Below are 24,006 nucleotides of genomic sequence, written 5' to 3'. Positions count from 1 at the left end.
TAACACAGTAATTTCATTGCCAAAGGAAATTTTTAGCAAAGGAATTTTATTACCAAAGTCATTGTATTAATAAAGTTATTTCATTACCAAAATTATTTTACTACCAAAGTAATTTCATTACCAAAGTAATTTTATTAACAAAGTTATTTCATTACCAAAGTAATTTCATTACAAAAGTAATTTTATTGTCAAAGTTATTTTATTACTGCAGTAATTTCACTACCAAAGTAATTTTATTACCAAAGTTATTTTATTACCACAGTAATTTTATTACTAAAGTTATTTTATTACCAAAGTAATTTCATTACTACAGTACTTTTATTACCAGTTATTTTATTACCACAGTCATTTCATTCCTGAAGTAATTTTATTACCAAAGTAATTTTACTACCAAAGTAATTTTATTAATGAAGTAATTTTATTACCAAAGTTATTTCATTACCAAAACAATTATTTTACCAAAGTAATTTGATTACCACAGTAATTTTATTGCCAAAGTTATTGTATTACCACAGTAATTTCATTAGCAAAATAATTTTAAACAAAATAATTCTCAAAGTAACAGATGAAATTCTCAAGAATTTCAGCAAATTCTTTTTGGTCAACAGAATGTCAGTCCTTTCAAGGAACTCATTTGTTGGTACTTACAGCACATCAGAACAGGAAGATCATGTCATGGTGAAGAAATATGATGCCCAGAGACAAATGTCAGTCTTCCCACTTTTCTTTTCCACTAGTCTGGCACATTAACCACTTAGTGTGACTGCAAATACATGCAATGGTGTGTATTAAATCTGTCTTGGTTTCATTTAGTATCGTATGGCACAGCAACACAGGAAGGTTACTGAGTGCCAGGACAGTTGAAGTTGTAACATGATGGACATCATGGTAGCTGACCTATGCCAGTCTGATGTTAGGATGGGAATGATTCCAGCAAGCTAACCGCTGAGTCATTATTGTCTGAAAAATGGAGTTATTTTTGGGTAAGTTATCTCTTTTAGTTGTATTGTCATGACTGCTTTGTGTACATGCAACCTACTTTTGGACAGGTGCTCTTTGTCACATTATTTATAAAAAATTGATGTCAGTAAATTGACACAAGATGCCTACTGTGATCATAGGAATATTGTTAGAACAAAAATATTGGCTGATGATATATTTGTACTGAAAGAGCCAAGATGCAGTCACAGAGTAAAGACAGTCCCATTTGGTACTTAGAGTCCAGATGTAGTCACACTTTGTACTTAAAGTGAAGATGGAGTTGCACTTGGTACTTAGAGTCAAGATGGAGTCACCCAATGTACTTACAGACAAGATGTACTCACACTTGGTACTTAGAGTCAAGATGGAGTTGCACTTGGTACTTAGAGTCAAGATGGAGTCACACTAGGCACTCAGAGTCAAGACGTAGTCACACTTGATACTCAGAGTCAAGATGTAGTCACACTTGATACTCAGAGTCAAGATGTAGTCACACTTGGTACTTAGTTGTCTTAGTAGCAAGACACATCTAAGTAACCTTAATTACACTGTTGATAATTTGTTTTCAAATCTTTTCGACTTCAAATATGGATTCTAAGGTAAGATGGATTTACTTAATTCAGGGGAAGACAATATGTTCATGCGCTACTTGTGACACCATGCACCTAATGTTATTGATGCACATATATTGGGCACAACTTTTATGCTTTTTCACCTTTTATATATAGCTGTCAACTCAATGCATGTGGTGGAAGAGGAAAAGAATCTTCCTGATATATGCAGACGTGATAGGAAAGTCAAAGCTCTGCAAACTGATATTTGTGTCAAGAGTTCAGCAGGCCTCATTCGTGACACATATCATATACATTTGTGCTAGATTTTCCTATCCTACATACATATACTGGGAATATTCTGTTATTTTATTGATGGAGGTTAGATAGATATGAGATAGTCATAATTTTTTAGCCTGAACTCCATTTGTTTCCAGTAATTACAATGTACCAAAGAAAGTCTTTACAGTGTATATGATTTGCAGCTTCTATCTTGAAATGGTACTATTTTATTGGAAAAAAATATTTTAAAGAATTTATTTCTTTAAAATGATGAATGACAGTGATAATTATGCCCAAAATCTTTCCTTTTCCATCAAAAAATCTTAATGCTGGTTCAGAGTAATTCTGTTGTTCCTTTTTGACCCATAAACAATCTACATGCTTATAGATTATGGCTTCGGTACCATCTAAATAATTGTTATTGTGCCCTTTTACTGTAGATATTCTCTGTACTGTCCACTCATCAATTTCAATTGGCTCTCCTCTCTGGTATACTTAGAAAATAAAGTAGAGTTTGGTCAAACTGCAGTCCACCCACACAAAAAACCAGGAAAAGAATGCTGGATATATTGTCATCGTCACGATACTTCAAGTGTAACAGCTGCTAATTTATTACTTATTTTAATTAGAATTGAGAAATCCTGTTTTGTGGTATTGGTTTTGTTCAAGAAATTTTAATACATTTTTACTTCAATCACAATGTTAAATAAGATACAGGTGCTGATGCTAATTTGTCAATTAAAATAAAATTAATGGGAAATTGTTAAATTTGGAATAGTTTATTCTTAGCTGTAAATACATGGTTGCAAATTAATGACAAGTGAAATATTCCTTTTGGAATAAGATGGTGGATGATAAAAATAAATTAAAATAAAATAACATTCAGTAAAGTCAGCAAATTATCCAGTTTATCTTACAGTCTATAGATTGTGGCAGTCATTAATCTCTTGATCAGAATATTTCCATGCATAATAATAAAATTAAAGTGATAATAACCATAATATCTTATTTATTAAATAAAATACTTTATAACATGTGTTGGATATATTTCTTTCATCTTACAATTTTATCAAGTGTAAAATGTTCTTGCTGAAGATATTTTAATTCACTTTAATTGTAGATGATAATAGTTTTAAATAATTTTAGAACATAAAATACTGAAAATCAAAATGAAAACTACGTGATTGAAAAATACACTTTTCTTCATGAATTTGTTTTGCCTACAATACATAGGCATTGAGGACTGCTGCTGAATTTCATCATACAGTCTTACCCATCCTATGGTAGTTGGTGAATAGGAATTGGAATTTCCCTGGTACACAATAAATAATAAAAAATTAGGACTCATCTGGCCGTGGAGTAACCATAAACCAAACAAATGTGTACATATATCCTCACTTCCAAGTCAAATTTGATTCAAATTTACATTTATTTTCAGAATATTGCCTACATGGTTCAGTTGTCTGTCATAGTAGGACACTTCAACACTTACATTTCAAATTGTTGGTGGTCATGACATATATAGCACATAGTACATCCCTGTTTTTAGTAATGATGTAGATATAAAGTGACAGTTTGTGTGGCATGCATCTTTTATTTGGCAGTGATGCACTAATCTTAATGCACTTTTTCTTCATTTGTTTTGGCATGTGTGATGTACACATTATTATTCATATGGCATACTAGCACATGAAGGTTACATGTATATTGTGCCAGGGCAAGTGGAATAAAGTGTCTTGCTCAGACAGCTGTAGGATTCAAACCTGCAACCTTCTGGTCACAAGTCAGGCATGCTAATCACTGAGATGCCATGGCTTTGCTTTCAAGCTGAATGAGTGTCTTCAAGTTTGAATGCATGCATGTATGGTCCAAAACACAGACTGTGCAACACTTGCATCCACTCAAAATAGACATTATCATATATTCACTCCAATGCTGTGAGTGTTGATGGTCATGTTACTTAAGGCATTAGTATATAATTTACTCAGGGTATTCATGATAATGTACTCAGGGTATTCATGATAATGTACTTGGGGTATTCATGTTAATGTATTCAGGGTATTCATGATAATGTATTCAGGGTATTCATGATAATGTGCTCACATATTCATGATAATGTATTAATGGTATTCATGATAATGTATTAATGGTATTCATGATAATGTACTAAGGATATTCATGACATTGTTAACTCAGGGTATTCATGATATCAATACACAGGTGACAAATGTAAGCATCTATTGTTTTCTATAGAGTTGTTTTCTAATGTACTTGATTGATGTCTATATACAGCATTGGGATGATATGCGTATCGTTTGTAGCTGAAGCTGCTCATGGAATGGAGCTGGTCCCAATTTCACATGGACATGTCTTAAGTTCAATCTCATCTTTAGACAATTGGTCAATTTTAAGTAAGACGAGACTTTCATATTGCTGGATTCTAAATATAAATTAAGTTTTATGCTTAAAACCATTGGCTGATTTTTAAGTCAGACATAAATTTCATTTTGTTAGATCATAAATATAAATTTAAGCCCATACTTAATTCATATTGATGAGATTCAGACCCAACTGAATACACAAAAAAACCACCCAAGAAAATCTTCAGCAGTGCAGGCATAATTGAATATTTTGAATGCAGTATAAAACTGACTCCAGCAGTTATTTGTTCAAGTCCATGGAATAAAGTTATGTTTTTGCCACTGCCTTACTTAGAAAATTGAGTTCCAGATCCATTGCTAGAAAATAATTAAATCTTAAATCTTAAACCCTTAAATCTCACAAACATGCAAAACTACTTGTAAAGTCACCTCATTATCGCCACTGTCTAAATACTTTATACATCACTCCCCCATTGTGACATTATCCATGGAAGCCATAGAGTATAACGCACTGGAGAAACACCTTTATGATAAAGTATTCGATAAATATAATTTTGCCACTGCATAATAAAAAGGGTTTCATGACCATACCCAAATTATAAAAAAGAACAGAGCCATAGGACTATAGTGAGACAGTGCTATATGTGAAGCTTTTCACTTTACTCTGGGGAACATAAGTATCACAGAATCAGACAAATTCTACTGTTTATTTATTGTCATATACTTAGAATGATCATTAGCAGACATGTGAAATCAAATGTCTTAGGAAAGCATCATTATTGTTAATATATCTAATGTAATAGAGGTATATTATATATATATCTTGAAAAATATTCTCAGAGTGATCACTCTTCATTCAGTATCCAATGCTGGGAACATTTTGAACTGTTCACATTCTAGCTCCAGTGCCTTAAGGATGTCACGAATTGGAGTAACGACAGCATTGTTTGAAAGTGTGCCTCCTATAACCATTCCAATTGCTCTGAGATTCTTCAGATTTCCCTGGCTTCCTTGGAAAACAAGTGCCCCTGAGTCACCATCAGTTGCAAACCTTTCGCCAGACACAGGATGAACCTCAAACTGGTTGAACATTGTGCTTGGTATGGGACCTGTTGAAGTTGTATTCCTTTTTACAATGACATTTCCTTGTCGAAGCCTCCCACGCTGGATTCCACTGGAACTGCCAAACATTATTACCTGATCTCCATTTTCCAATATGTCTTTCTCTTCTCCAAGAAATCCAGTATCAAATATCATTAGAGATTCTTCATTGACACCCAAAAAAGAAAATGACACTTATCGTTTCATAGAACCATACTGTGAGTAATATAAACTTCAAAGAATTACAATCAAAATTATGACGATGTATGAACAAGATTTAAATGTAGAATACAAATTGAAAAAGATGCATCTTTTTAATATTTGTGTTTATTATGAGCTAATTGTCAAAAGAACTTACCATACATTGTACATTCATGGGTAATATAACAGTCATATTATAAATGTATAGCTTTAGCAAAATATGCATATATTTTTATATACAGGTTTCTGAAAACACTCCTCAATTAACATTATTATTCAATGACATATATATTCATAAGGCTAATGCATCTGTCCAACATACTTGAAAAAAAAAATTCCTTTTGAAAGGACTTTTTTCTGGATAATTAGAAACAAAGTCAAATTAGATGCATCTCTTTTCACAGAAAAATTGAGACTACAACTCCACCACTAAATTTATGAAAGAAATATTTTCATTAAAAGCTTACCCAAATTGGGACTATCAGTGTCAGGGAAAAGACCAGAATCTGGGGTTCTCTCAGGATCTGTTATTTCAATCAGTGCAGCATCTACACCTGACCTCTTAGCATCACCACTTTTCAATGCGATTCTCGACACCTTCCCAAACTCACTTGCCTCCACAGTTGGCCCCGGTTGGTACACAGCTTGAGATATTATGTAATTTGTATTAATCTCATCATAAAGTTCCAGACCATCCATTGATCCATCATCAGATTTGCTTGATGCATCAATGGGCATAAAACAATGTGCACTGGTGATGCATCCAATACTTCCTCTCGGCAGGTCAACAAATCCTCCAAGGGTTCCAAAACTGGATGGATTTATGCTTATTGCACATCCCATACGCACATGTTGATAGTATGCCTGTGCTTTATGGCCCGAAAAAAGCACAAAACCCCCTTCCCTTACATCCACTGCAATACCATCTATCACACTTGGGAACTTGTATTCTCCAAAAGGAATCAGGCCCTTTACAGTAACAGACAACACTATGCAATTTTCCTCAATAAGTCTGGCTTTGTCAGTCCCATAGCCAATAGAACGAAAAGAACACAAACCAATGCCAGTGATGTTACTATGGCAACTGATAAGGGATTCAGAATTCTTTGCTATGCACTGTTGCATTTTTTCAACTTCTTCACTAGGTATTCGTTTACCATATTCTATAACTGCCTGTTGCACTATTTTATCTTCATTGCTTACCACATTCTTGTGGCGAATAATACAGTCATAGCTTTGGAATGCCATTGGAAGAGTCTCTTTTGCAACAGTTTCGGATTCATTTTCCAAAGTGATACAAAACACTGGCTTCTCTGCTTTTTGGTACCTGTAACCTGCCCAAGCTGTACAATGTTCTGATATACAGCTGGCAAAGTACGATGCCATTTCTGACAACAGCATGGCCAGTCCTTTACAGTGCCCTTGTACCAATATTTCTTCCTGGATGAACTCACTGTTTGGCACAAGACCTCTGTCCAGTAAGGCCATGGTTGCAGCAGAATCCTGCTCCTTAACAAATCTCATCAGGATCTGAGTCATAAGCATTCTTGCAGTTGGCTCAATTTCATCTGAAAAGTAAACAATTACATTATCTAGATATATAATAAACTTGTGAACAAAATACAGAGTTACAGTGTGAAATTTAGACAGAGTTACCATGTGAATTTTAGACAGAGTTACGGTGTGAAATTTAGACAAGAGTACAGTGTGCAATTTAGACGAGTTACAATATGAAATTTAGACAAGAGTTACAGTGTGAAATTTAGACAAGAGTTACAATGTGAAATTTAGACAAGAGTTACAGTATGAAATACAGAGTTACAGTGTGAAATTAGACAAGAGTTACAGTGTGAAATTTAGACAAGAGTTACATTTTGAAATTTAGACAAGAGTTACAGTGTGAAATTTAGACAGAAGTTAGTGTGAAATACAGAGTTACAGTGTGAAATAAGAGTTACAGTGTGAAATATAGACAGTTACAGTGTGAAATTTAAACAGATTTACAGTGTGAAATTTAGGCAGTTACAGTGTAAAATTTAGACAAGAGTACAGTGTGAAAATTAGACAAGAGTTACAATGTGAAATTTAGACAAGAGTTACAGTGTGAATTACAGACAGAGTTACAGTGTGAAATACAGACAGAGTTACAGTGTGAAATATAGACAGTTACAGTGTGAAATTTAGACAGATTTACAGTGTGAAATTTAGACAGAGTTACATCATGAAATTTAGAAATTAAAAAAGTTCTGTTGCAAAAGTGGTATCACTACAATACAGGTGCTAAACTGATATGATTAACACTTATCAATCAGAATTGTCTGTGATTGTTAGTACGATGCTTAATAATACTATAGCAAAATACTGCAGATATTTATTTATAACATACAGATTCAATGGGGCATCATAACTGTTTTATATCTGATGATAAGCCTCAATTATTATGATGGGTAGTTCACTTTGTAAAGTCCTACTAAATATATAATAAATTATATACACTTACCCAGTGAGGTAGGATAACTTGCAGTTCTGACTTTTATAGGCACATTACATATTGCCGATGGGAATTCAAACTCACCAACTGGAATAATTCCCTTCAATGGAACATACACAAGAAGAACCAAGTTTGCACTGTCTGATTTATCTACACTGCGCATCAAACCAGTGCCCAAATGTTGATAATTATCCAATCCAAAATACAGTAAATTGCTGTGTTCTTGCAACAACATTTTAAACTGACTTATGGGTATCAGATTCAAAACCTGATTTATGTGTCTCATTTGCAAATGAGTGTCAGGCACATCTTCCAAAGGATCATAAGTATTTCTGTTTCTGTGGATCACAGAGCTGTAGTCCCCAAATGAATCTATTGTTGTAACATTTGACAAGTCAACATGATGATCCACACTGACCACAAATATTGGAGTATTTTGAAGCAATGAGTCATACCCAGCCCATACTTTGTCAGCCTCGGGAATCTGCAGAAGAAGACTCTTTGCCATTTTGCTGAGGACAAATCGAATAGGCCGACGGTGTCCATGGAGATCTATTACATGCTGCATGATATCCAGAGGCGGTATATATCCATTCTCCAGCAAGGCTTGTATGCCATTAAAATCTGCTTGTTTAATATGATCCATAAATTTAGCTTCCAAACTACCTACAATCAGTAAATAAACAAGTAAAAAGCAGAAACTTTGAATATATAAAAATGGAATGAAATAAAAACACTTACATAATCTAGTGTGAAAGGATTAATATCTTAAATTAAAAATTGTAAAGCTGGCCTTCTCTGGTGCCAAGGCTTGATGACAATGCAATCAGCTAAATTATAATTAAAAAAGATACCATGCTGAAATATCTCACTGACATTCAACACCGATGTATTCTTTTTTTTTTGTCATTTCAATCTTCTGAAATTGACAGTATGTTAAAGAAAAACCAATAATCAACAAAAATGTATGGCATTAAATTTGGACGATTTATCACCCTTTTTGACTTTAAGTGAAAAGATGGCTAGAAAGCCATTAGCCTCCTCACACCAAAACATATCTCCTTACACTGATTTTTAGATTGTGACATGGAGCAAACCAATCAAGACTCTAGATTAATATCCTTCCTCATGGGTAGTTGGTGATATCTTTAAAATGCCTCATAAAAATAGCATCATCCATAAACATAAACATGAAATGCCATATATGCTTGCTTATTAGTCAAGTCCAACTGCAAACTGCACAGATCTAGATTTACTGCTGCAAAGTGTGCCTGTAGATCTGAGTCTATGCAGGTAGTTAGGCCTCAATCTGAGTTAGCCTTCTATGCAGGTAGTTAGGCATCATTAAGAAAATCAACAACACTAATCCTGATATGCCAGTCAATGCAGGTAGTTAGGCATCAATCTGAGTCTATGCAGGTAGTTAGGCTTCAATCTGAGTCTATGCAGGTAGTTAGGCTTCAATCTGAGTCTATGCAGGCTTCAATCTGAGTCTCTGCAGGTAGTTAGGCATCAATCTGAGTCTATGCAGGTAGTTAGGCATCAATCTGAGTCAATGCCGGTAGTTAGGCATCAATCTGAGTCTATGCAGGTAGTTAGGCATCAATCTGAGTCAATGTCGGTAGTTAGGCATCAATCTGAGTCTATGCAGGTAGTTAGGCATCATTAAGAAAATCACCAACACTGATTCTGATATGCCAGCTAATGATGAGATGCAAGTTTGGGGTCTGTATTGTTTGTAGTTGGACTCGCGTTATAAGCAGTATTTGAGTTATGCATGATATGTATAATATTAGTTGGATTTTATTATATAATAAGTCAAAACATCTGAAAACCAGCATTAAGTTATATCCATATTTTGTCTGTATCATTGTTGTGATGCATTCTTTCTGATTCCCTTTTCCCTGTAAATAATTATAGTTCTTATCAATTTTAACAATGGTATTGTATCACTGCAAATTTTAATTAAACACCAGCTTAACTAAATAATTTTTTACTCATTTAAAAAAATATATATATATCTCAAGAGCCACAGTACATTTTTGTGACAAAGTATGGGACACAATGGACTCAGAGGCCACAACATTTACTCACTCAAGCTTCATAGATACAACATAAAAGAATGACCTCCATACCTGGGTCTATATCCTCTAATATATCCCTCACTTCTTTGTTCCAAGGATCAATATGATCAGTGTCGGACCAGGGTCTGTCCTCTTCAAGCTCCTCTTTGATGGTTTTTAAATATGAATGATGCATGTGTTCTATTCCTTCTTCTGCCATTCTGATATCTGTGCAACAAAGAATTTAACTTTGACATAAATGTTTAACAAGTTTTTATTTGGTTATAGAATAATTCTTAAATTTAAAATTCAACTGTCTCTTTTGTGTTTTGGTAACTTGTGCTAATTGTGTCAGTCATGCATGCATGGCTAAGTGTATGGGGTAAGTCAAATTAATTATGGGGTAAGTCAAATTAATTATGGGGTAAGTCAAATGAATTATGGGGTAAGTCAAATTAATTATGGGGTAAGTCAAATTAATAATTGCTAAGTGGAGGTAATGCTTAGTCATACATACATGACTATCAGTAACCATATTAGTAATATTAGAGATATTTAATACAAAACATTTAAGAGTCTAAATTTTATTATTATTTTAGAATCATTGATCTTTTTAAATTGAAATTTTGCCTTTTACTAACGAGTCAGAGATTATATAACATCTCATCCTACTTTCAGTTTCTCAGTTGGTCATCTATCCTAATGAAAATTATGAACACATATAATCTGACAATATGTTAGACATGTACAACTTGCAATAAGAAACATTTGTGTGTTCATAGGCAATATTTCCATTGCCTTGGCATGATGTAACATTTTGTTTTTTGATGTGCCTTTCAACACCAAATAAACAAACATATAAAGAAACAAACAAACAAGTCATGTGATGTCATTAAGAGAATGAAGTCTTACAGTTAAAAACTATGTAATTAATTTAATTTAGGAGCAGAAAACTTTTGTTGACTTTATTTTTGTCAGGTATGTAGACTAAATTTCCAACTGTACATACAATAACAATAAAACAATCTGTAAACTTCATGCTTAATGGATATTAGTTGGAAGTGGCCAAGTTTGGGTACTTTCAGTATTATAATAATATCACTTGTGTACCATCATTTTGGAACACTATCATTTGTGTACCATCATTTTGGCACATTATCATTTGTGTACCATCATTTTGGCACATTATCATTTGTGTACCATCATTTTGGCATATTATCATTTGTGTACCATCATTTTGACACATTATGATTTGTGTACCATCATGCTGACATAGCATTATATCAAACCAGTTGTATCATCATCTCCACAGTCTGTTTCCAATCAAAAACAATCTATTATAATACAAAGAGGAAAAATGGAAATGAAATATTTTCTTTTTGTACCAAAAATTTGCATCAGACTAAAATGTATTTAATATGAAATAAAGTTTAACTTTCCAGTCTGACAATGTAACTTGTAAATGTCAAGATAAACCAAGTGGATTTGAAAAACTGACCTGACTCAGTCAGGGCTGTTCCATTTATACATACATGGTACCCAGCAAAGGCAATTTTTTAAAATATATAATCCAGGGCACATTGATTTCACAGATTTCATATTAAAATGATACGAAATTTCTAAATTGCATCTGTGAGTGAGTACCCACTTTAAAAGTGCCTTCCCTGGGTCCCAGGTATGTTTTAATGGAACAGCCCTCATTATTAAGCAATTAATGATAACAGATACCTGTTTGGTCACACAGGATGACCAGATATTCACACTTTAACTTCCAGAATTAGACTGTGGTCAAAGAACACACTACATGAAAGGTATCTGATAAATAAGCAAGGAAATTAACTGATTTATCTATTAATAATTGATGGTCGCATGTCTAGTATAAACTATCATAAATATTGACATAATTAGAGTGTATCAAATATGTTCTAACCAATTTCTCTATCACAATTTTGTTTGTTTTTCATTAACATTTTGGGAAAAGATTTTGTACATAACTTTTTTGCATAATATTTCTTCTTGTTCCATTTCAATTTCCATTATATTTGCATCCAAGATTAAAATAATCAATATTTCAAACTTGTACACTTAAAAGCTATTTATTTTGTCTGCTGAATAATTTATATGAAGTTAACTTTGAACTTGTGTGAATCAAAGTAGCATGTCCCCTAAAACTCCTGTTCTTAGTTGCTGGATAATCATGTGACAAATAGTTCTGTGCCAAGCAACAGCATGATGCAGCAAAGACAACATTATCGAACATCGTAAGGTTCTTCCTTCTCTTACAGATACATTTGAATCTTTGTAAGAAAATAAAAAGTACCTACTTAAATTTTACAAGTTATCTACACCCCACTGAAATTTGGCTATTCTGTACTTTTTTGTATACTGTTCAGAAAAATTCTATAGGTATACCATGGCAATTATTTGGATTAACCAGTGATATATCCAGGTCAGTGTTTGCATCACCCAGGTAGCCAATTCTTTTGTGGATGTCTTTGAATTCTGAAATTATGCAGAAATGCAAAGAAAGAAAGAAATTAACAGTCACAATGAGAAACATAACTATTGCTCTTTATGATAAATGTGCTCTTAATTCAATTTTTACAAATTTTAAATTGAAGTGCACTGTTCTTTAGGATATACACTCCAGGAAGATCAAAAGAGTAAAGAAAACACCCACACACAAAAAACCCGACAAAACAGATGTTTAAACTACACATCTAATCAGATTAAAATAAATTCTACTTTTTAATAATCAGGTCTGACCAGAGCACCAATAAAGATTCATTATCAGGTGACATTCTGAATTCCACTTTTAGTGACCCATCCAAAAAATCACACCATTTTGTGTTAGGAAGTTATCTATACAAGCATAACATTCTACTGGAGGTTTGTTCACTTCCATAAAGATGAAAACTGTTATTTCATTGGTGAATTGAAAACTCAACAGAACTAGTATCAGTTGATGGGACTCAGGTCACAATTATTACTTCTGGGACTATTTTCAGTCCCAATCTTTTTTCAGGCCCTATCTATTTTCAGATTATCTGTGTGTATTGTCATGTACAGTGAGTAGTCAGGCATTAACTCTGGCCCAGAATGAAAGATGTGACCCTTGGCAGGTTGATTTGTTGATAGTTCAGCCTCTAAAATTAAAATGCCTGTTAACTTATGACAAGAACATCACCCCAAGTTCATCTTTGTTAATGCTTTAGATTAACATATGATTTGTTAGGACCTGGAATGTTTTGTACTGACAAATTTATTTTAGTGACTATGTAGGGAAAATAACTGTGACCTAAGTCCAGTAAACAAGTCAACCTTCAGACTTTAAATTGGAACTTGAACAAATATCCATCCTTGTTTAGAATCTATGTGGTCAGCATTTCACATTTTGCTGATAATAGAGGTTCCAAATGAACCTATGGTTGATCTGCCAGGCATATACCATATTTACTCACTTATTAGACAAGTCCTACTGCAAACTGCACAGACCCAGATCTGCCATTGCATAATGTGCTGGCAAATCTAGGTCTGTGCAGTTTGTTAGGAGTACTCAGTAACAAAAACAGCATATACCCTTATCTGCAGGCTCATTGTGCTATGGCAGGTCAGGACCTTTGTTGTTTGTAGTGTTACTTGACTTGTAGGAAGTACATATGATAACAAATTGTATTCACTTGTAAAAAATATTCAGAACTGATGCTTCCATCCTGAAATAGCTCACTTCAGGTAATATCTTTTAATTTAGTGCTTTGTCATTCCACTTTCCTGTATAATGGTATGTACTAACTGTTACACAACTGGACAAACCTCATCATCCCCACAGTGTTCTGAACTTTAAGATATACATAGCTGGTATAACTTATTAGTTATTTAACTTGTAAATGACTGAACATACCCTCATAAACATACTTCTGGAAACCACATTTATTTTGGGGATGATCAGTCACTTAAAATATGTCCATTGCTTAACACTTGTGAGTGTCACGAGTTGAAGTTATTTTTCCTGTGCTTGCACACTTTATGTTTCTATGAATCTCCTTATCTAACACACTTTATGTTTTTTGAATCTCCTTATCTAGCACACTTTATGTTTTTTTAAATCTCCTTGCCTAGCACACTTTATGTCTTTTTTAAATCTCCTTATATAGCACACTTTATGTTGGTTTGAATCTCCTTATCTAACACACTTTATGTTTCTTAGAATCTCCATATCTAGCACACTTTATGTTTCTTTAAATCTCCTTATCTAACACACTTTATGTTTTTTTGAATCTCCTTATCTAGCACACTTTATGTTTCTTTGAATCTCCTTATCTAACACACTTTGTTTTGTTGAATCTCCTTATCTAGCACACTTTATGTTTCTTTGAATCTCCTTATCCAGCACACTTTATGTTGCTTTGCATCTCCTCATCTAACACACTTTATGTTTCTTTGAATCTCCTCATCTAACACACTTTATGTTGCTTTGAATCTCCTTATTTGGCACACTTTATGTTTCTTTGAATCTCCGTATCTAGCACACTTTATGTTGAATCTCCTTATCTAGCACACTTTATGGTTTTTGAATCTCCTTATCTAGCACACTTTATGATTCTTTGAATCTCCTTATCTAACACACTTTATGTTGTTTTCAATCTCCGTATCTAGCACACTTTATGCTGAATCTCCTTATCTAACACACTTTATGTTTTTTTAATCTCCTTATCTAACACACTTTATGTTTTTTGAATCTCCTTATCTAGTACACTTTATGTTTTTTGAATCTCCTTATCTAGCACACTTTATGTTGAATCTCCGTATCTAGCACACTTTATGTTTTTTTAATCTCCTTATCTAGTACACTTTATGTTTTTTGAATCTCCGTATCTAGCACACTTTATGTTGAATCTCCTTATCTAGCACACTTTATGTTTTTTGAATCTCCTTATCTAGCACACTTTATGTTTTTTTAATCTCCTTCTCTAACACATTTTATGTTTTTTGAATCTCCTTATCTAATACACTTTATGTTTTTTTGAATCTCCTTATCTAGCACACTTTATGTTTTTTGAATCTCCTTATCTAGCACACTTTATGTTGAATCTCCGTATCAAGCACACTTTATGTTTTTTGAATCTCCTTATCTCACACACTTTATGTTTTTTTGAATCTCCTTATCTAGCACACTTTATGTTTTTTGAATCTCCTTATCTAGCACACTTTATGTTGAATCTCCGTATCAATCAAGCACACTTTATGTTTTTTGAATCTCCTTATCTCACACACTTTATGTTTTTTTGAATCTCCTTATCTAACACACTTTATGTTTTTTGAATCTCCTTATCTAGCACATTTTATGATTCTTTGAACATCCTTATCTAGCACACTTTATGTTTCTTTGAATCTCTGTATCTAACACATTTTATGTGTCTTTGAATCTCCTTATCTCACACACTTTGTTTTTTTGAATCTCCTTATCTAAGACACTTTATGTTTTTTGAATCTCCTTATCTAGCACATTTTATGATTCTTTGAATATCCTTATCTAGCACACTTTATGTTTCTTTGAATCTCTTTATCTAACACACTTTATGTGTCTTTGAATCTCCTTATCTAACACACATTATGTTGCTTTGAATCTCCTTATCTAGGACACTTTATGTTTCTTTGAATCTCCTTATTTGGCACACTTTATGTTTCTTTGAATCTCCGTATCTAGCACACTTTATGTTGAATCTCCTTATCTAGCACACTTTATGGTTTTTTAATCTCCTTATCTAGCACACTTTATGTTTCTTTGAATCTCTGTATCTAACACACTTTATGTTGAATCTCCATATCTAATACACTTTATGTTTTTTGAATCTCCTTATCTAACACACTTTATGTTTTTTGAATCTCCTTATCTAGCACACTTTATGTTTTTCGAATCTCCTTATCTAGCACACTTTATGTTTTTTGAATCTCCTTATCTAGCACACTTTATGTTTTTTTAATCTCCTTCTCTAACACATTTTATGTTTTTTGAATCTCCTTATCTAATACACTTTATGTTTTTTTGAATCTCCTTATCTAGCACACTTTATGTTTTTTGAATCTCCTTATCTAGCACACTTTATGTTGAATCTCTGTATCAAGCACACTTTATGTTTTTTTGAATCTCCTTATCTCACACACTTTATGTTTTTTTGAATCTCCTTATCTAACACACTTTATGTTTTTTGAATTGCCTTAGCTAGCCCATTTTATGATTCTTTGAATATCCTTATCTAGCACACTTTATGTTTCTTTGAATCTCTGTATCTAACACACTTTATGTGTCTTTGAATCTCCTTATCTCACACACTTTGTTTTTTTGAATCTCCTTATCTAAGACACTTTATGTTTTTTGAATCTCCTTATCTAGCACATTTTATGATTCTTTGAATATCCTTATCTAGCACACTTTATGTTTCTTTGAATCTCTTTATCTAACACACTTTATGTGTCTTTGAATCTCCTTATCTAACACACTTTATGTTTCTTTGAATCTCCGTATCTTGCACACTATATGTTGCTTTGAATCTCCTTATTTGGCACACTTTATGTTTCTTTGAATCTCCGTATCTAGCACACTTTATGTTGAATCTCCTTATCTAGCACACTTTATGGTTTTTGAATCTCCTTATCTAACACACTTTATGTTTTTTGAATCTCCTTATCTAGTACACTTTATGTTTTTTGAATCTCCTTATCTAGCACACTTTATGTTGAATCTCCGTATCTAGCACACTTTATGTTTTTTTAATCTCCTTATCTAGCACACTTTATGTTTCTTTGAATCTCTGTATCTAACACACTTTATGTTGAATCTCCATATCTAACACACTTTATGTTTTTTGAATCTCCTTATCTAGCACACTTTATGTTTTTTGAATCTCCTTATCTAACACATTTTATGTTTTTTGAATCTCCTTATCTAATACACTTTATGTTTTTTTGAATCTCCTTATCTAGCACACTTTATGTTTTTTGAATCTCCTTATCTAGCACACTTTATGTTGAATCTCTGTATCAAGCACACTTTATGTTTTTTTGAATCTCCTTATCTCACACACTTTATGTTTTTTTGAATCTCCTTATCTAACACACTTTATGTTTTTTGAATCTCCTTATCTAGCACATTTTATGATTCTTTGAATATCCTTATCTAGCACACTTTATGTTTCTTTGAATCTCTGTATCTAACACACTTTATGTGTCTTTGAATCTCCTTATCTCACACACTTTGTTTTTTTGAATCTCCTTATCTAAGACACTTTATGTTTTTTGAATCTCCTTATCTAGCACATTTTATGATTCTTTGAATATCCTTATCTAGCACACTTTATGTTTCTTTGAATCTCTTTATCTAACACACTTTATGTGTCTTTGAATCTCCTTATCTAACACACATTATGTTGCTTTGAATCTCCTTATCTAGGACACTTTATGTTTCTTTGAATCTCCTTATTTGGCACACTTTATGTTTCTTTGAATCTCCGTATCTAGCACACTTTATGTTGAATCTCCTTATCTAGCACACTTTATGGTTTTTTAATCTCCTTATCTAGCACACTTTATGTTTCTTTGAATCTCTGTATCTAACACATTTTATGTTTCTTTGAATCTCCTTATCTAACACACTTTATGTGTCTTTGAATCTCCTTATCTAACACACTTTATGTTTCTTTGAATCTCCGTATCTAGCACACTATATGTTTCTTTGAATCTCCTTATCTAGCACACTTTCACTTCTATAATCTATAATCTTACTGATCTGTGAGATCAAAAAAATATATGTAATCTCTTTTCAGGTCTGTCCTTGTATTGAGAACAAGGTGGAAGTGCTGGATTAAATTGAATGCTTACTGGTAGTTAGGTGGCAATACTAAGGTCTCATTAGGACAAGTCCAATGCGATAGATTTATATTTTAAATCTGTATGAATACTTCATTTACATGTTCAAAATATGTTTCAAAATAACACATTTTTTATTTAAGATTCTATTTAGATTACATTAAGCCACATCTTTCTATTTTAGACATGTTTTAAGCTCTTGAATGGGAAGTAATTTTCTCTGCACCAAACATTTCTGTAATTAATAACAATATAGCAAATTTCATTTTAAGTTTCAAAAGCATTAGATCAAAGAACTGCACTTTGCTGAACACCAACATTGCACACCCTCCGACAACTTTCACAATCCTTTTTTGTCATAAAAGTTAAAAAAATATGAGAAAATAAAATATGCATTGCATGCAATTATAAGAGTGTAATTTAAATTGGCCATAAGTAAACTGGTCTGATCGAACATTGGTCAGGATTATTACTTGTAGGTCAGTACCTATTAACAAAGTCCCAACAGAGTCCCAACATAGTCCCAACAGAGTTCCAATCCTATTTATAGTATATTTTTCTCTCTTCCTTTGATTCTAGGAATACATGTAGGCATTCTTGGACTTAATTGTAAAGGAAATTGTTTATTTGAGAACATGAGCTTTATGGTATGGTTGCATGTATTTTGGCAACACTGTAACGCTGTGAGTAATCAGGCACTTATGCTGGCCAAGAAGTGAAATCTGTGATTATTGGCATGTTTTGTTTACAGTTTAGCCACTGCAAAGAATTGCTGGTTAATCTATGTCAAATATTCACCATATATTAATCTTTAAAAACATTTTTCATTTGCATATTTTTTGGTAAGGATTTTGGACACAATGGAAAGTTTAGTACCGAGAAACAAATGTACAGACTATATAGGGAAAATAACTGTAGCCAAAGTTCTGTATGTAAGACCTTGCTTAAGTCAGAAACCACGAGTGTAAACAGCCTAGCTTCACATCATACATCTTGTTTGCTGATTGGTCAGAAATAATATGACTGTAAAAGTTCAATCTATATGGAATTACTGTGTAAACACACGTACAGTGTAAACACACATACAGCCATCTAAACAAGATAGAGTTACTGTGTAAACACACATACAATTATCTAAACAAGATAGAGTTACTGTGTAAACACACATACAACCATCTAAACAAGAAGGTCACTTTCAAAACATTACATAAATAAGTAAGTGTAATTTTCTCTAGAATGTTTCTGAGCACTAATAAGATATTTTGATAAAAATTGCCTCCATTGTCATTTCTAATGCCTGCCTTACCTTGTGGAATTTTCTCTAATTCTGACTTGATATGTTTTTCTGTCTTTGCTCTTTTCCCAGCTTCCTCATCTATTTTTCGACTCACGCTTTCAATTCCTAAATGTATAGAATTAACATGACATAAATATCTGAATGGCATAAATTATATGTGCCACTGGTTGAGAGAGAGAGAGAGAGAGAGAGCAATTCTGAAATATAGCATGGTACTACTATGAACCCATGACTGAAATCATGTCAACGTATGATAATATGGGTTGAAAGAAAATAATGTGAAATTTGGCCTTATATCATCATTTTCTGTTCAAAACACATACCATGGCCCAGCAACATGGAATGAATTGCCCATTGAACTTAGACACAAAGACACAGCGATCACATTCAAGAGTGCTCTCAAAACTCACTTATTTCGAGTGCAAGAACAAACTTAAAGACCTAATAATATTTCCTACCTTAAATATTCTCAGCATGTTTTTTGTGTTTTCTAATTTCATGGTGTTTGTTTTTGTAATCATATCATTATATATGTTTTTATTGTATAGGTGTTGTCTAATGTTGTAAAGCGCTTAGAGCTTCTAAAGATTATGTCCTATACAAAGTCCTCATTATTATTATTTAGAAATTTGACAGTGATCAGTGTACCACAATTCCATATATTATGTTATTCTCAATATATCACATGTTTTGTATACATTGCAGTACTTGATATAGTGCAGTTTTAATGCAGTCAGTAGTAACTGACCCCAACTACCAGATTTTATATGTATAATTGTCACCTTTACACAGCAGTCACCTGGAATCAGGTCACAATAATTCCAGTTCAATACCCACAAATGTAGTTCTAGTCTATTTTTAAAACATTTTTTCTCCCTCATGTTTGTAGTGATAGAAGTGTTAGATTTATGCATTTTTGGTAGGGATTTAAAGCTAATTGTTTATTCTTGAGAATATGAATTCAGTGTGTGGTTGTCCCCATGTATTTTGGCAACAGTGCACAGTGAGTAATAAGGCCTTGGTGATGATCTGGAAGTGAAATCTGTGTTCTGTTTACATGCTGCTCTGTTTACAGTGCAGGCTATCAAAAATATTCAGGTCAACCTTTGACAAGAACTTCACGTGAAGTCATCTTTGAAGGTATTTTAGATTAACATATGATTTGTATTGATTATCACACAGTGGAAAGGTCAGTATTGAAAAATAAATGTAGAGAATATATAGTAAAATTAATTGTGTTATATGTCCTGTTAGTGCAATATTTGAGTAAAGTTTAAATTGGTATAAAATTTTTATTATTAATGATAGACACATGAAATTTGAATATGTTATGTATATTGACTTTGAAAATATAAGAATTAAATTATATTTTTTTAAAAATATAATTAAAAAAATTTAAATTAAATTTATATATATAAAAATCATCCCCCCCATGCACATATATAATATTTGTGGGAATTATATTATCATTTAAAATACATGAAGACAAAATTCTATTTTGTATTGGTCATTTAAGCTATTTATTAGGGGTCCAATCAGTTAATTTATGTGTTTATGATGGAGTAACTTCCTCAGTAACACATATCTGCTTGTATAGCCTTTAAGGAAATGTTTATAAACATAGCTATAAGGCATTTAGTGAGAGGACAGAGATGAAAACTGTATACTACAACCTACTTGAGTTCTCTACTAAATCATTTTAAACTGTCTGAGAATGAAATACAGGTCACAGGAATAAAATATACTTTCCCCAGGTATATTTACCCTTGGATGTAAGAAAACAGCAAAATGATGCAAGTTGAACACAAAATGCATTCCATTTTATTGTTCAGTTTGGTTAAGATATTGATTGGTGTAGTGCAGCATAATGTGGCCTATATGATGTTATGGGAATTCTAATTAACCAACTTGCTTTATGTATTATTAATTACTAATAATATTTGTTAACTGACACTCTAAAGATTACATAAGAATTATTCAAACAGATTATTTGAATTTAACTTTGTACAACTGATCTTAACATGGTTACATATCCCACATGAACAAATATCCATACATTTTATAAAGTTTTTTTTATCAAAAGTTCACATTCAGTGTATCATATAGGCTGACACTACCTATAGTAAATCTGTAAGGCACATTTCTGCCTGTGTGCACTGAAAATATCCCAAAATGTTATTTTCATCATGAATATGCCTACGTATGGTAACATATTTCAATTTAGTACTTTGACTGAATGCAGTATTGAAGCATCAGGTGATATCTGATCCCACTGAATCATTGAACTTAATAATTGGTAACCAACACTCTTACAAATACACTATAAATGTTCAAACAGATCATTTGAATTATGTTTGTACATTTGATCTTAACAAGTACATTGTTTATGTCTCACATATGCAAATTTCCATCCTTGTTTACAAGTTTTGGGGATCAGAATTTCACATTTAGTTGATGATATAGGATTTATTGGTACCTATAGTTACCTGAATGGCACTTTTGGCTGTATTCACTTGCAATATCCAAAATTGTTATTTCCCTCATGAGTAAGATTTTAATTTAGTACATTGTTGCTTGACTTTCCTGTATACTGGTATTTACTAATGTTTGTACCAATGATCATCCTCACCGCCCCAACATTGCCTTAAACTTTATGATAGATAGTCTATCTGATTAGTTATTTAACCTGTAAATGGCTAAATATGCTTCTAGAAACTTCATATATTTTTAGGATGAATTTATCACTTTAATACATGGCCATTGCTTCACATTTCTGAGTGACACTCTGCCAAGTTTAATATATTTTTCCATGCTTGCAACCTTAATGTTATTTTGAAATCACAATATCTAAGACATTTTAACTTCATTTATCTAAATCTTACTGTTTTCTAGAATTAAGTGAAACATGTTATATCTTTTCAGGTCTAGCCTGGTATCTGGAACAAAGTGTTAGAGTTGGATCAGCTTGGAAGCTGTCCTGTAGTCTGGTGGTAATAGCATGGTTTCATAAGGGCATGTGCAGTGTACTGCCATAAGTGACCAAGATTAGTTCATATCACCACACTGATATACAGCACCTCAAAGACATGGCTTAGGTCTTCATGAGAGAGATCAGCACCATTGTTCAGTAATAAAGACCCTCCCTAGAAACTGTATTTTCCTATCCCATTGTTGCCTTTTGTAGTTATTAACATTGAAATGGAATGCATTTTTGCTATACAACATTGTAATGATCCCATCAGAACTTAAAACCTGAGTGCACTACTAGTTATACAAACAACTGTCTAAGTACCTGACACAATAAATGTGGAACATAGCACCTGTCATTGTTTTTTTAGTGTGTACACCTATATGCATCTGGACAGGCATATTGTGGTTTGCTGCCAAAATCACTATGAGCTATGTTGCTTCACTACCCCTGGGAAAAATGTTATCATTTGTACAGACCCAAACTACCACTTGTTGTAAATACCATTCATTAGTCAATTTTGCTGTCTAAAATTTGTCAAACTGCATTTTAAAACTTGTATGAAAATTGAAGTTTTAATAAAATTTAGTTTTAAAAATTGAAATGTTTATTTAAATTTTCATTTAAATTTAAATTATCAATATTTTTAAATCTTAACATATTTTCAGACTGGCCTTATCTTGTGTTACAATTATGTTTTTACTGTATTGAAAAATTACTATAATTAAGGAAGATATAGCAAATTTAGTTTTGGTTTCTCAAGAGCATTTGGACCAAAACTTGCAACCGGTGGAACACCAGCACTACACATGTTCTGATAGATTGTCACATGTCTTGTTTGCAAGGAAATTCAAAAAGACTTTATATATAAAGTTGAAATAAGTGTGGCATGGAAATATAACAGTTTGACTAAAATTGACCATGCAAAATTGGGCCTGTCAGGAATCAGGTCACAATTAATAGTTCCAGTTCTGTACCCACAAATGTAGTTCTAGTCTATTTCTAAAATATTTTTTCCTCTCTCATGTTCATGGTGATAGAAGTGTTAGATTTATACATTTCTGGTAGGGATTTAAAGGTAGTTGTTTATTCTTGAGAATATGAGCTCAGGGTGTGGTTCTCCATGTGTATTTCGGTGACAGTGCACAGTGAGTAATAAGGCCTTGGTGATGATCCGGAAGTGAAATTTGTGCTCTGTTTACAGTGCAGTCTCTCAAAAAAATGCAGGTCAACCTTTGACAAGAACTTCACTGTGAAGTCATATTTGAAGGTATTTTGGATTAGCATATGATTTTGCAACTTGCACATGTCACAGAATGAGGAAATGTAAGGGGTAGTTTTTCTGGTAATTAAGTTTGGTCGTCATGTTTCTCAAAATATTTTTACAAATGAGGATGCCATGTGGCATAACAAAAAATATCAACACATTTAAGAACATGTAAATGACATGCATTACTCTGCCATCAATGGTGAAAAATCATGCTGAAAAAAAATAATTAAATTATGTACAGTATTTTGTACAAATATTTTAGGTGATTAAGTTCCATCTGCCTTGAGAGAACATAACAACATATCAACCAAGTTGATTGTTCTTGGTAAAACAACAACAGCAACAAGCAAATTAAATCATAAATGGGTAGATACGGTTCAGTTGCCTTTAGGTTGTAAATATTTAAACCCCTAAGTTACAGCATGAGAATAATTTTTTGTTGGTTGAGAATACAGGCTCAAGTTTAGACTAGTGCTAAAAGAGCACTCAAAAGAACAAGAACTCTCATGCCTGTTTCATGTTCACAATTTTGATTTTTCTTGTTTACAAAATAT

The 24,006-nt window shown here is 32.7% G+C and overlaps 1 protein-coding gene and 1 long non-coding RNA gene across 2 annotated transcripts in view; one reads left to right on the top strand and one right to left on the bottom strand.

The window, feature by feature from the left end:
* The first annotated feature begins 562 nt into the window (after positions 1–562).
* Positions 563–22,531, top strand: LOC149794366 (uncharacterized). The gene is made up of 2 exons (XR_016423021.1): positions 563–983; positions 22,137–22,531. It is a non-coding gene; the product is annotated as an uncharacterized LOC149794366 (long non-coding RNA).
* The window catches only part of LOC149794365 (uncharacterized), a 51,660-nt gene continuing 32,542 nt past the window's right edge, over positions 4,889–24,006 (bottom strand). The window contains exons 15-20 of the mRNA XM_089968536.1: positions 19,224–19,319; positions 12,464–12,553; positions 10,124–10,279; positions 7,998–8,654; positions 5,965–7,065; positions 4,889–5,460 (exon numbers count right to left, since the gene is read on the bottom strand). Coding sequence (XP_089824662.1) covers positions 5,048–5,460; positions 5,965–7,065; positions 7,998–8,654; positions 10,124–10,279; positions 12,464–12,553; positions 19,224–19,319 — 2,513 coding nt within the window. The 3' untranslated portion in view covers positions 4,889–5,047. The remainder of the gene's footprint in view (positions 5,461–5,964; positions 7,066–7,997; positions 8,655–10,123; positions 10,280–12,463; positions 12,554–19,223; positions 19,320–24,006) is intronic.

This window comes from Sinohyriopsis cumingii, chromosome 8, assembly GCF_028554795.1.
Source record: "Sinohyriopsis cumingii isolate HCF-2022 chromosome 8, ASM2855479v2, whole genome shotgun sequence".
NCBI classification, from domain to species: Eukaryota; Metazoa; Mollusca; class Bivalvia; order Unionida; family Unionidae; genus Sinohyriopsis; species Sinohyriopsis cumingii.
The sequence above is the reverse complement of the archived record's forward strand: the minus strand, read 5'-3'. Positions and strand labels throughout refer to the sequence as shown.